At 44.7% G+C, this 12250-nt stretch overlaps 1 protein-coding gene across 6 annotated transcripts in view; it reads left to right on the forward strand.

Annotated features, from left to right (window-relative positions):
• The window catches only part of LOC141273069 (NACHT, LRR and PYD domains-containing protein 3-like), a 120027-nt gene extending 109513 nt beyond the window's left edge, over positions 1-10514 (forward strand). For all 6 annotated transcript variants that reach the window (XM_073684424.1, XM_073684423.1, XM_073684422.1 and 3 more), the window contains 4 exons: positions 5048-5215; positions 7003-7182; positions 9396-9487; positions 10321-10514. In XM_073684424.1, the coding sequence (XP_073540525.1) occupies positions 5048-5215; positions 7003-7182; positions 9396-9468 (421 nt within the window). In that variant the 3' untranslated portion in view covers positions 9469-9487; positions 10321-10514. The remainder of the gene's footprint in view (positions 1-5047; positions 5216-7002; positions 7183-9395; positions 9488-10320) is intronic.
• Positions 10515-12250: the final 1736 nt, after the last annotated feature.

Genomic DNA, 12250 nt, shown 5'->3' on the forward strand with positions numbered 1-12250 from the left:
TACACATATATATACATACATATATATTATATAAATATTGTACCCATAAATAAATATTATTATCCAAAAGACAAAAGTACACATTTGGTATCACCGCGTTCGGAACGACCTGACCTATAAACCTGCTCCACTAGTTAACTAGTTAGTGATCCCAGTAAAAAAAAATAAAATAAAAATAAAATGATGCAGAAAACGGTGCTTTATCATCATACTGCTGAACAAAAACTGGAATAAAACGCGATCAAAAAGACATATGTAAATAAAAATGGTACAGCTGAAAACATCATCTTGTCCTGCAAAAAAACAAACTGCCATACAGCTTCATCATTTGAAAAATACAAGTTATAGCTCTCAGAATAAAGAGATGCAAAAAAAAATATTTTTCTATTAAATAGTTTTTGTGTAAAAGCGCCAAAACATAAAAAAACCTATATAAATGTAGTATTGCTGGAGGAGCGGGGCACAGGAGGCAGCAGGAGCCCGCTGCAGCCTACACTGTCCGCGCTGCTAAAGAAAATGAATATTCACTGCTCCCCACGCCCATGGGGCATGGGGAGCACTGAATATTTATGCTCCTTAATAGCAGCACACAGTGTAGCCGCGCTGCGGCTCCTGCTGCTGCCAGAATTGCCTGTGCCCGCTGTTAAAGGGCATGAATATTCAACCTCTCTCCACGCCCATGAGCGTGGGGAGGGGTGAATATTCATGCCCTTTACCAAGCGGGCACAAGCGATAGCCCGGCAGCAGCAGGAGCCGCAGTGCGGCTACACTGTGTGCCGGCTAATAAGCAGTATGAAGTCACTGCTCCTCGCGCACACAGTCCCGGCGTTGTGAGCTGTGACTTCCGGCAGCTGATTTCTCCATGTGAGCCGCTCATGACAGTGACGCCATGCACGACTCACATGGAGAGATCAGTGCGGGCAGACAGGACGCAGCACTGGAGGAGAGAGAAGAAAGGTGAGTATGAGTGTTTATTTTTTTTTATGTGCAGCCTGATGGGGATTAGGGGGACCATGTATACTAGGGTAAAGATGAGGGGGCCATGCATACCAGGGTAACGCTGAGGGGGCCATACATAACAGGATAAAGATGAGGGGGCCATACATAACAAGATAAAGATGAGGGGGCCATACATACCAGGATAACTCTGAGGGGGGCCATACATACCAGGATAAGGATGAGGGGTGCCATGCATACCAGGATAGGGATTAGGGGTGCCATGCATACCATGATGGGGATTAGGGGTGCCATGCATACCAAGACGGGGATGAGGGTTGCCATGCATACCAGGACAGGGAGGAGGGGGCCATGCATACCACGACAGGAATGAGGGGTGCCATGCATATCAGGGCAGGGATGAGGGGTGCCATGCATACCAGGATGGGGATTGCTGTGCCATACATATCAGGATGGGGATTGCTGTGCCATGCATACCAGGATGGGGATTAGGGGTGCCATGCATACCAGGATAGGGATTAGTGGTGCCATGCATACCAGGATAGGGATTAGGGGTGCCATGCATACCAGGACAGGGATGAGGGGTGCCATGCATACTAGGACAGGGATGAGGGGTGCCATGCATACCAGGACAGGGATGAGGGGTGCCATGCATACCAGGACAGGGATGAGGGGTGCCATGCATACCAGGATAGAGGGGTTCCATGCATACCAGGACAGGGATGAGGGGTGCCATGCATACAAGGATGGAGGGATGCCAGGCATACCAGGATGGGGATGGGGACCACGTATAAAAGGAATTTTTTGCTTAAATTTTTATTTTATTTTCCTCCTCTAAAACCTAGGTGCGTCTTATAGTCCGAAAAATACGGTATACTGCACGAGGAACAGCGTAAAAAATAAATAAAACCAATTCTTCACCTGCTGCTGATTTGTTCATTCTGCCTCCCAAAGATCGCAGTATGGCTCAGCTTACATTTATCCTGTGCTCTGCGCTGATCACTTAGCCGGGATTTCCATGTAAATCTCTGAAATACGTGATTCAGATGGGACCCCTGGCAGAAATCTCCCTGTAATGAGGTAAATGGAGCCGCCATGGATGCAGGCTGGCCTGTGATCCCACGGTGTTCGTCTTTTTATTAGGCGTTCATAAAAGTGCCTTTGGCCACAGTTTTGTGAACCTCTGAAAAAAAGGACACTGCTAAACAGAGGCCAGACAGAGTCCAGAGTAAGTCTGCTACCTCATTATAGTGAATGGATTCCTCGGGATAGGTTAGGGTTGTGTTAGGGCTAGGATTGTGTTAGGGTTAGTATTAGAGTTAGGGTTGTGTTAGGGTTAGTATTAGGGTTAGGGTTGTATTAGGGTTGGGGTTAGGTTTGTTTTAGGGTTAGGGTTGTGTTGGGGTTGGGATTTTTTCAAAAGTAAAGAAAACAAAAATGATGACAATATGGTGACTAATGTTGAGCACAAGTGCTCGCTACTTGAGTTTGCATTGGGTGCTTTGGTATGCACAGAGTATCGCGGGTGCTCGAGTGGCGTGCTCGAGTCTTTGCCCCATATGTTTTGCGTCTGTTATTCAGCCAAAAAAACAAGCTTGGATTGCCTGCCATACACGAGCAATCTACGCATGTTTTTTTGGGGGGTGTATAACAACTATGAAACATGCGGGGCGCGGACTCGAGCATGTCACTCGAGCACCCTCGATGCATGGTGCATACCTGAGTACCCGATGAAAACTCAAGTAGCGAGCACTTGCGCTCAAGACTGAGAACATATTCAATAAGATGACCTAATGTTATCAAATTTTGTGTCGTACCTCTGGGTTCAAAATGTTCACTATAAACCTTGATAAAATCCTTGAGGGGTGTAGTTTCCAAAATGGGGTCACTTGTGGGGGGTTTCCATTGTTTAGGCGCATCAGGGGCTCCCCAAACGAGACATGGCGTCCGCTCTTGATTCCAGCCAATTTTGCGTTCAAAAAGTCCCACAGGCTCCTTCCCTTCTGAACCCTGCTGTTCGTCCAAACAGTGGTTTTTCCCTACATATGGGGTATTGGTTTACTTATAAAAAATTGCACAACAAATGGTTTGGTGCAATTTCTCCTGTTACCCTGATGAAAACGCAAAATTTGGGTCTGAAAAACATTTTTTGTGGGAAAAATGTGAACATTTTATTTTTACGTCTCAATGTTATAAACTTCTGTGAAGCTCCTTGGGGTTCAAGATGCTCACCACACATCTAAATAAGTTCCCTGAGGGGTCTAGTTCCCAAAATGGGGTCACTTGTGGGGGATTTCCACTGTTTAGGTACATCAGGGGCTCCCCAAACAAGACATGGCGTCCACTAATTATTCAAGCAAATTTTACATTAAAAAAGTCAAATGACGCTCCTTCCTTTCCGAACCCTGCCATGTGCCAAAACAGTGGTTTTCCCCCCACATATGGGGGTTATCGGCATGCTCAGGAGAAATTGCACAACAAATTTTGTGGTCCATTTTTTCCTGTTACCCTTGCAAAAGTAAAAAAAATTGGGTCTAAAGTAATATTTTTTGTGAAAAAAAGTTAAATGTTCATTGTTTTCTTCCACATTCCAAAAATTCCTGTGAAGCACCTGAAGGGTTAATAAACTTTTTGAATGGGGTTTTGAGCACCTTGAGGGGTGCAGTTTTTAGAATGGTGTCACTTTTGGGTATTTTCTGTCATAAAGGCCTCTCAAAGTCACTTCAAATGTGATGTGGTCCCTAAAAAAAAATGGTTTCGTAAATTTTGTTGGAAAAATGAGAAATCGCTAGTCGACTTTTAATCCTCATAACTTCCTAACAAAAAAAAATGGTTCCAAAATTGTGTTGAAGTAGACATGTGGGAAATGTTTTTAATTAACTATTTTGTGTGACATATCTCTCTGATTTAAGGGAATGAAAATTCCAAAGCTGGAAAATTGCAAAATTTTTGCCAAATTTCCGTTTTTTTCATGAAGAAATTTTACCACTATCATGAAGTACAATATGTCACGAAAAAACAATCCCAGAATCAGTGGGAGCCGTTAAAGCATTCCAGCGTTATTACCTCATAAAGTGGGTCAGAATTGAAAAATTGGCCTGGTCATTAACGTACAAACTACCTTCGGGGGTAAAGGGGTTAATGTGCATTGCCGCTTGTTAAAGGGGTTTTCCCATTAATAAAGTACATTTTAATTAATAGATCTTGGAATAATAATAAGTTCCAAAACTGATTGTGTTAAAAAAATGTTGCCATGCTGAAATAATCTTATAAGGGTACGTGCACACGATCAGCAATCACTGCGGATTGGATGCAGCGCACTTGCGCTGCGTGCAATCCGCAGTGGCCAGATGTTACAGCATAGTGAATATGGGATTTCAAGAAATCCCATACCCACTATGCGTCTCCGAGCATCTGCGGATCACCCGCGGATACGGACATGCGGCGCGTCTTTCCAGACCGCAGCATGTCAATTTCTCTGGCGTCTCCGCAAAAGAAATTAAATCAATACAATGTATTGATTGCGGTGAATCTGCATGGTTCAATGAACACATGCGGATTCACCTGCGTGCAGCGCTTTGGACGCAGTATAAAGTATAACTACAATGAGAAACCCGCGTGCTGTCGCACCAGTTTCGAGAGTAGGAAGATACACAATAATTACCATAATTTTAAAATAAATATTTTTTATTTGAAAATAATTTAAAATACATTAAAAAAAGTATGCTGTGTGCAAAGCGCTGCCCATACCGATCGTGTGCACATACCCTTAATGTGCCCCTGCTGTGTGCTGTGTAATGGCTGTGTCTGACCGTGCAAGAATATCGTCTGCACATACCATATCTCCTGGGCAGGGGAGGAAGCAAAAGAGAATACAGACAGGACAGCACGGGACTGCAGCTGCTGGTTTCTGTGAGGTAAAACAGGCCGGGAAATGTGTCCTACATAACCAATTAAAAAAAAAATTGCCTTGCTCCACTGATTGTTATTGATGCCCTCAACTATATTGTATGATCTGTAGGTTTGAAATCTACATTACAAGCTGAGGTCATGACAATGACTTGCTCACTTTCTGAACCTTTCCATGCAGATTGTCTGAGTGTGAACTCACCTCCTCCTGCTGTGATGACCTATGCTCAGTTCTAATGACCAACCAATTTTTGACCAAACTGGATCTCTCAAATAACAGCCTTCAGGATGGTGTAAAACTGCTGTGTAAAGGACTGAGACATCCAGGCTGCCCCTTACAGAAGCTGAGGTAGGAACTATACATTCTAAATTACGTAAGGAACATGAGAGAACTCCATTATGTAATGGGTCTGGGAGGCGGAACCTCTGAGCTACTATACAAGGGGGCGGTCCTTGTAAGGGAGCGGGTGGCGACCAGGGAAGACGGGCAGGCAGTCACAGCAGGTGACCGGGACACTCTCTGAGTGAACGGGCTGGAGGTCACGGCAAGTGACCGGGGCAGTCTCTGGATGAACGGGCAGGAGGTCACGACAAGTGACCGGGGCAGTCTCTGGATGAACGGGCAGGAGGTCACGGCAAGTGACCGGGGCAGTCTCTGGGTAAAGGGTAGGTACGACCTGTGATGGCTGAACCTCCAGGTAGGCTAGCAGGCAGATGGTAGATGTGTGCTCCCAGGTGAGCAAGCGAGAGTCTCTAGATAAACGGGTGGTCACAGCATGTGACGGCGGAGCCTCCAGATAGGCCAACAGACAGGCAACAGATGAGCGCTCCCAGGTGAGCGGGCAGGAGTCTCTGGAATGGCAGGTGGTCACAGCACGTGACGGCGGAGCCTCCAGGTAGGCCAACAGACAGGCAGCAGATGAGCGCTCCCAGGTGAGCGGGCAGGAGTCTCTGGAATGGCAGGTGGTCACAGCACGTGACGGCGGAGCCTCCAGGTAGGCCAACTGACAGGCAGCAGATGAGCGCTCCCAGGTGAGCGGGCAGGAGTCTCTGGAATGGCAGGTGGTCACAGCACGTGACGGCGGAGCCTCCAGGTAGGCTAGCAGGCAGGTAGCAGATGTGCGCTCCCAGGTGAGCGGGCAAGCTGGTCCATAGACAGACTGACAGGAGTAGGAAGGCAGACCGTCGGACCTCAGGCTAGCAAGCAGGTAGGAGGAATGTCAGGCAGGAAACAGACAGCAAACTGGCAGGATTCTGGCAGGTAACTGGCAGGTAACTGGCAACGGGACCTGAGGGCTGAAGCAGAGTAGTGAACAGTGCAACAACATTGCTCGGGCACCTCCATTTTGGAGGAGGTGCCTTATATATGGTGAAGTCCTCCGGCCATTGGCCGGGGACTCCTTAGGACGGCGCGCGCGGCCCCTTTAAGAGGGAGGGAGCGCGCGCCCTAAGCACAGTGGCCGGGAAGGAGCGCGCGCTGCCAGCAGAGCGGGAGGAGGACGCCGGGCTCGGAGCAGAGGGGTGAGGGGAACAGCGTCCCTGCCTAGCAGAGGGCAGGGACGCCGGCGCTACACATTAGTGATTTGAAACTTGAATTTTTAACCAAAGTCAAGAAAAGGAAAGGGTGAGCACAGATATCCTGAACTCCCCCATTAATTAGAGGCAAAACAAAATGGGAGGTGAGGTGGCAGTATAAGTTTTTGACTTATGCCTCCCTGATAGCTGTGAATAAGAGCACAGCTAGAGCACTGTATAAATCAGACCAGTATCTGACCACAATGCACAGACTGGCCAACGGCTCTCATGACCCGAGTGTGACACCTGCATACAAATAAATGAAGCTGTGACGCTCGGGTTGGGAGACCCACCGGCCAGTCCGTGCATTGCAATCTGATCTTGTTCCGATTTATACAGTCGTTTGGTTGCGCCCTAAAGAGTGATGACAGGTTAATCAGAATATAGGCTTGTTTTGCAGGCAAGCTACCTGGAAAGCTCTTAAAGCCAGTTAAGACGAGCACTTTTTCATTCCTTGTAATGTCCATGTGTACAAAGGGTTGCACATGAGCTGTTTAAATTTTTTTGGAAGAATCATGGAAACCACTAGTCTCACTCATTTTTTACTTCATTTATCTGCAGATTATGGGGTTGTGATCTGGAATCATCCTGTTGTGAAGATCTCCACTCTGTACTTATCACAAACTCAACTTTGATCAAGATGGAGGTGTCTATGTACATTTGTGAGGATCAAACAGAGTCTGAAGTGCAAGAATTATGTGAGAGATTCAGCAGCCTTGCCTGTGTCTCAGAGAAGAAAAAGTAGGTTCTAGACACATTAAGAATAAGAGTATATGAATCTCCAAATTAATTATGCATCATTACAGGATAGTGTGGCGCCCTGCTGTTCACTGGTGCCACAGAACCCAGAAGGGTGCATGGATGGACTTCTCCACAAGAGGCCCTCACTACATTCACACACCTCCACCCTACCACCTCAGACCAGCAGAGGGAGCCCGTTAGGGATATATATAGGGAGGGTGGAGCCAGGCCACTCAGTTTGTGAGAGAGTTAGTCTGAAGTGAGTTTAGAGTCAGACAGAGAGAGTATGAGAGCATGCTGACTCTCAGAGAGCAGCGAAGAGGCAGCAAGCTGGCTGCTGTGCTTAGGCTAGCCGAGGCCTACAGCACGCACTGAAGCCTAGTGAGGGCCCTGAGTGGCCGAAGGCGAGAGGAGAAGGAAGAAGTAGCAAGGGGGCAGAGGAGCATACCAGGCTCACCCTGAGATATATACCGGACACCGGGTCCGCGCCTACAGGGACCCTTTACACCCAGTAGGAATCACCGGAACCCCTGGAGGACTACAGGTCCCAGGTTCACCAAACGCTGATTACAGTACCAGGGCTAGGAGTCACGGAGGCCCCAGCATCCAGTGAGAGTGATCTCCAAAAGAAGGCCCTACCACAAGGTCAGCAGGTGCAAAGAGAGACAGTAACCAAGCTAGGCCTAGCTCCAGGCAGGTCAGAAGCTTAGCGAGGAAAGCCACGGATCAGAAGGCCCTATACCCGCTCACTGGGGAGAGTCCAAAAGTGCGCCCTTCGTCCGGAGTACCCTGGACCGTGCCTGCACCATCACCAGTAAAGGTACTGAAGCTTACCCCCGTGTGAGTGTCCGTCTTTCCTCCGGGACCGTCCTGCCGTCTCTCCCCTGCACCACCATCCATTACACCCCACGCTGCCCTGGAGCTATCTCTACCTGTGGAGAGCCACACCATCCCTGCTGACGTAACACCAGCTCCAGAGGACTGCTCCGCAGTGGCGGCACCCGTTAGCCGCATTCCACAGGTGGCGTCACAAACACTTTAAATCCCTTATAAATATTCCCCCCTTTTTACTGACCGCCCTGGGTCACGGACCGGCCAGCTACCGTGATATTCCGCGGCAACCAGAGGCCCGGCTGCCGAGTACCCCACGGCTCAGGGGGCTCGTCAATAGCCCCTCAAATTCCCTAGTGGACACCCAAGCACATTATCTTGGGGTCTATGGTGAAGAGAATATCAGATTGGTCCAGGTACTTGCATTAAGTTCATTGATTATGATCATAGTATTTACTTTCATATGGAAACTATGAATTACATTGTACTCTACTGACCAAAGAACATGGCACAGTTGTAGCCATAAGTTTTGCGACTTACACAAATTTTGGCTTTGCCAACGTTTGCTGTCTCAGTGTTTTTAGATCTTTTAGTGATGTTCCTATGTTTACTGAAGTACAGTTATCAGCGTGTCATAAGTTTTAAAGCTTTTAATCACAAATACAAGTTTATCAAAGTCTCAATATTTAAAGTGTTGATCCTTATTTTTCAAGCATTTGTCCTGTCATGCTGGATTACCAGCTTCTGGGTAAAATCCTGGTGGATGACAACCATTCTTGTCTAATCAGTGCTTGTAGTTTTTCACAATTTCTGTGTGCTTGTTTGTCCACCCACTTTTTGAAGATGGATGACAGGTTTTCAGTGCGATTGAGATCTGGGGAGATTCCTGGTCATGGACCCAAATTTTAATGATTTGTTCACCAAGCGATATAGCTATCAGTTTTGACTTGTGACGTGGTGCTTCATCATGCATGAAACGGCATTGCTCATCAACAAATTAGTGATGTTTAGATACCATTCTTTATTCATGGCAGTGTTCTTAGGCAAAATTGTGAGTGAGCCCCTTCCCCCAACCTCACACATGAATGGTCTTAGGATGTTTTACTGAGAGTTGTGAATGGAGCAGTAGTTCACAAGAATAGTAGTTGACAAGAACACCGCTTCATTGACTTTCTATGGCAGAGGTGGTCAATCATGCACACTGCCACTACCATAGACCTATAGAACTGGGGCGGTGATGATGGGGCCTTGGAGGATGGTGATCATATATAGGAACTTTGAAAGACTCATATATGGGACTCAGCTTTCACCACACCTGCAGTCATATGTTTATATACTATCCTGTTTAGAGGGGACAACACATTTAATTGTCAAATTTTTAGTTCTTTCTATAGATCCAAACTGACACTGAAATACAGAAAACATGAGAAACAGTTACTGCACAATCTACAGTAATGTATCCTCGGGACTAAAGGTAAAGTTCTGATCCTGTGCATGCTGATTGATTTGCTCCAGTGTATTATATGAGGCACAGCTCAACATTAAATGGATTTTCCACTCCACAAAAGTGGTCCCAAGTGCTTTTATACATGTGAAATAACAAACAGAGCAGGCATTCACTCCTCCCTGGGTCCAGCACTCTCTCTCCACTGCTCCGGTTTCCATATATAGTCTGCAGCAGTGACATCACTGCAGCCAATATTCAGAGACTGAAGCAGCAGCACTCGACTCAGGGAGAGTGAGTACCTGTTATGTTATATGTATAAAAGTGTTTGGGGACTACTTATGTAAATGAGAAAAAACCCTTTTACATCAAGTTGTTTTCCTAAGTAAAGTGTTTGGGAAAGGTCAATACAAATTAAATATTCAAAATTTTAAACTTTATAATTAAAAAAAACAATACAACAATCTGATTCGTGCAGCATGATTAAGCTGACAGGTTCCCTTTAAGAGTTGTGTAGACTATTTATCTGACAGTTTCACTGCCTTCAGGCTTTGGTCCAAACTTGCCTGTTCTGCTCAAAGTTTAGGAAGTTACTTCTATATTTCCCTTTCAAGTGACTCCTAGACAATCTAGGAAAGTTGTCAAATTGTCATGACACATGGTCACGACTAGAGTTATTTCTTAGGGCATGTTCATAAATTCTGGATTTGCTCTAGGGAAATTTGGTAGGAATTTTACATACAATGGAGCTATTCCACATAAGATCATCTTTACTTATATAATGTTAAAATGCAATAAAAATAAATAACAGTAAAACTATTTATTTAAATTTTCATGGTAATATTTCTTTTTTTTTTTTTTAGGAATAAAGAAACTATCTGTGAAACTCACCGATTTTAGAAGATGAAATATCTTGGTGGTTTCATTTCTTAATTTTACATTCAATTTACTTTTATTATAGTAAAATTAGAAAAACAGATTGTATTGACATTTGTTGACCATGCAATTTCAGAATTTATGCGATTTTTATAACAGATTTAAAGCACCAATATCAATATATCTGCCTCCTTGTGTTCCTACCGATGCATTAAACTTAAAGTGACAGTTTTGAATAAAACCAACAACTCAATCTGCAAAAAAGAAGCGCTCTTATGGCTGTGTAGATGGAAAAACAAAAAAAATGATGGCTCTAGGAAGAAGGGGAGGAAAAAGCAAAAGTGCATAAAATGAAAACTTCCCTCGTGATTAAAGGGTTAAATCATTTGCATTTGGACCATGGTGACATAAAAGTGGAAAAAAAAACCTTAGACTTACAAACAGGACCGCGCAGTTCTCTAGGACAACAACCCATGTCCCCCACCAAGGGCAGACACTCACAGCTTGGGGCCCCTGTGCAATAAATGTGTCTGGGACCTCCTCCTTGCCTGGCGCACTGCTTATGATGAGGACAATCTTACAATGGGACCCCCGAAACCTTGGGCTCTACAGATAATGAATAGAGCAGAGGCCAAGTATGCACAACTCTGCTTCACTCAGGACAAGGCTGCAGAGCACTGTTCGCAGAAATCTCTTGGGGGCCCAGTGGTCGAATCTCCAGTGATCAGCCAGTTATCCCCGATCTAATGGATCTGGCATAACTTGATTATTTGGTGAATAACCCTTTAAAGAGCCAGGTTTATTGTCTTATTCTTTACAATTACTGAATTATACATGAACCAAAAACAAATATGTTCACACACATACATATAATGCAATATAATGCACAAACATACACACATACCATTCATACACATACAGCATGCATATGCACACATATATACCATACATACACACATACATATATACCATACATATACACATACAGCGTACATACACATACTATACATATACACACGTACTGTACATACACACACATAGATACATGTACATACACACACATATCGTACATACTCACAGATACACACATATACCATACATACATATACATACACACACTTCGTACATACATACACATGTATCGTACATACATACACACATATACCGTTCAGATATACATGCATATACCATTCATACGTACACACATGTACCGTACATACACACAGATATACCGTACATACATACAGATACATACACATATGGTACATACACACACACACTAATACACACACTAAAACATATGCAAACACACACATAAATCAGGTGTTCAGATGAGCTGTGTAGGACGTCAGCCACATAGCTCAGAGATCAGGTGGAGGGGGCTGCAGAAACCACTGTGGGGGATGGGGGCACAGTATACTTACAGTGAAGGAAATAATTATTTGATCCCTTGCTGTTTTTGTAAGTTTGCCCACTGACAAAGACATGAACAGTCTATAATTTTAAGGGTAGGTTAATTTTAACATGGAGATAGAATATCCCAAAAAAAATCAAGAAAATCACATTGTATAAATTAGATAAATTTATTTGCATTTTGCAGTGAGAAATAAGTATTTGATCCCCTACAAACCATTATGAGTTCTGGCTCCTAATCAACTCGTTACCTGCATTAAAGACAGCTGTCTTACATAGTCACCTGTATAAAAGACTCCTGTCCACAGACTCAATTAATCAGTCAGACTCTAACCTCTACAACATGGGCAAAACCAAAGAGCTTTCTAATGATGTCAGGGACAAGATCATAGACCTGCACAAAGCTGGAATGGGCTACAAAACCATAAGTAAGATGCTGGGTGAGAAGGAGACAAGTGTTGGTGCAATAGTTAGAAAATGGAAGAAATACAAAATGACTGTCAA

This window comes from Phyllobates terribilis, unplaced genomic scaffold, assembly GCF_046119375.1.
Source record: "Phyllobates terribilis strain yellow unplaced genomic scaffold, ASM4611937v1 Scaffold_5__5_contigs__length_657084704, whole genome shotgun sequence".
Lineage (NCBI taxonomy): Eukaryota > Metazoa > Chordata > Amphibia > Anura > Dendrobatidae > Phyllobates > Phyllobates terribilis.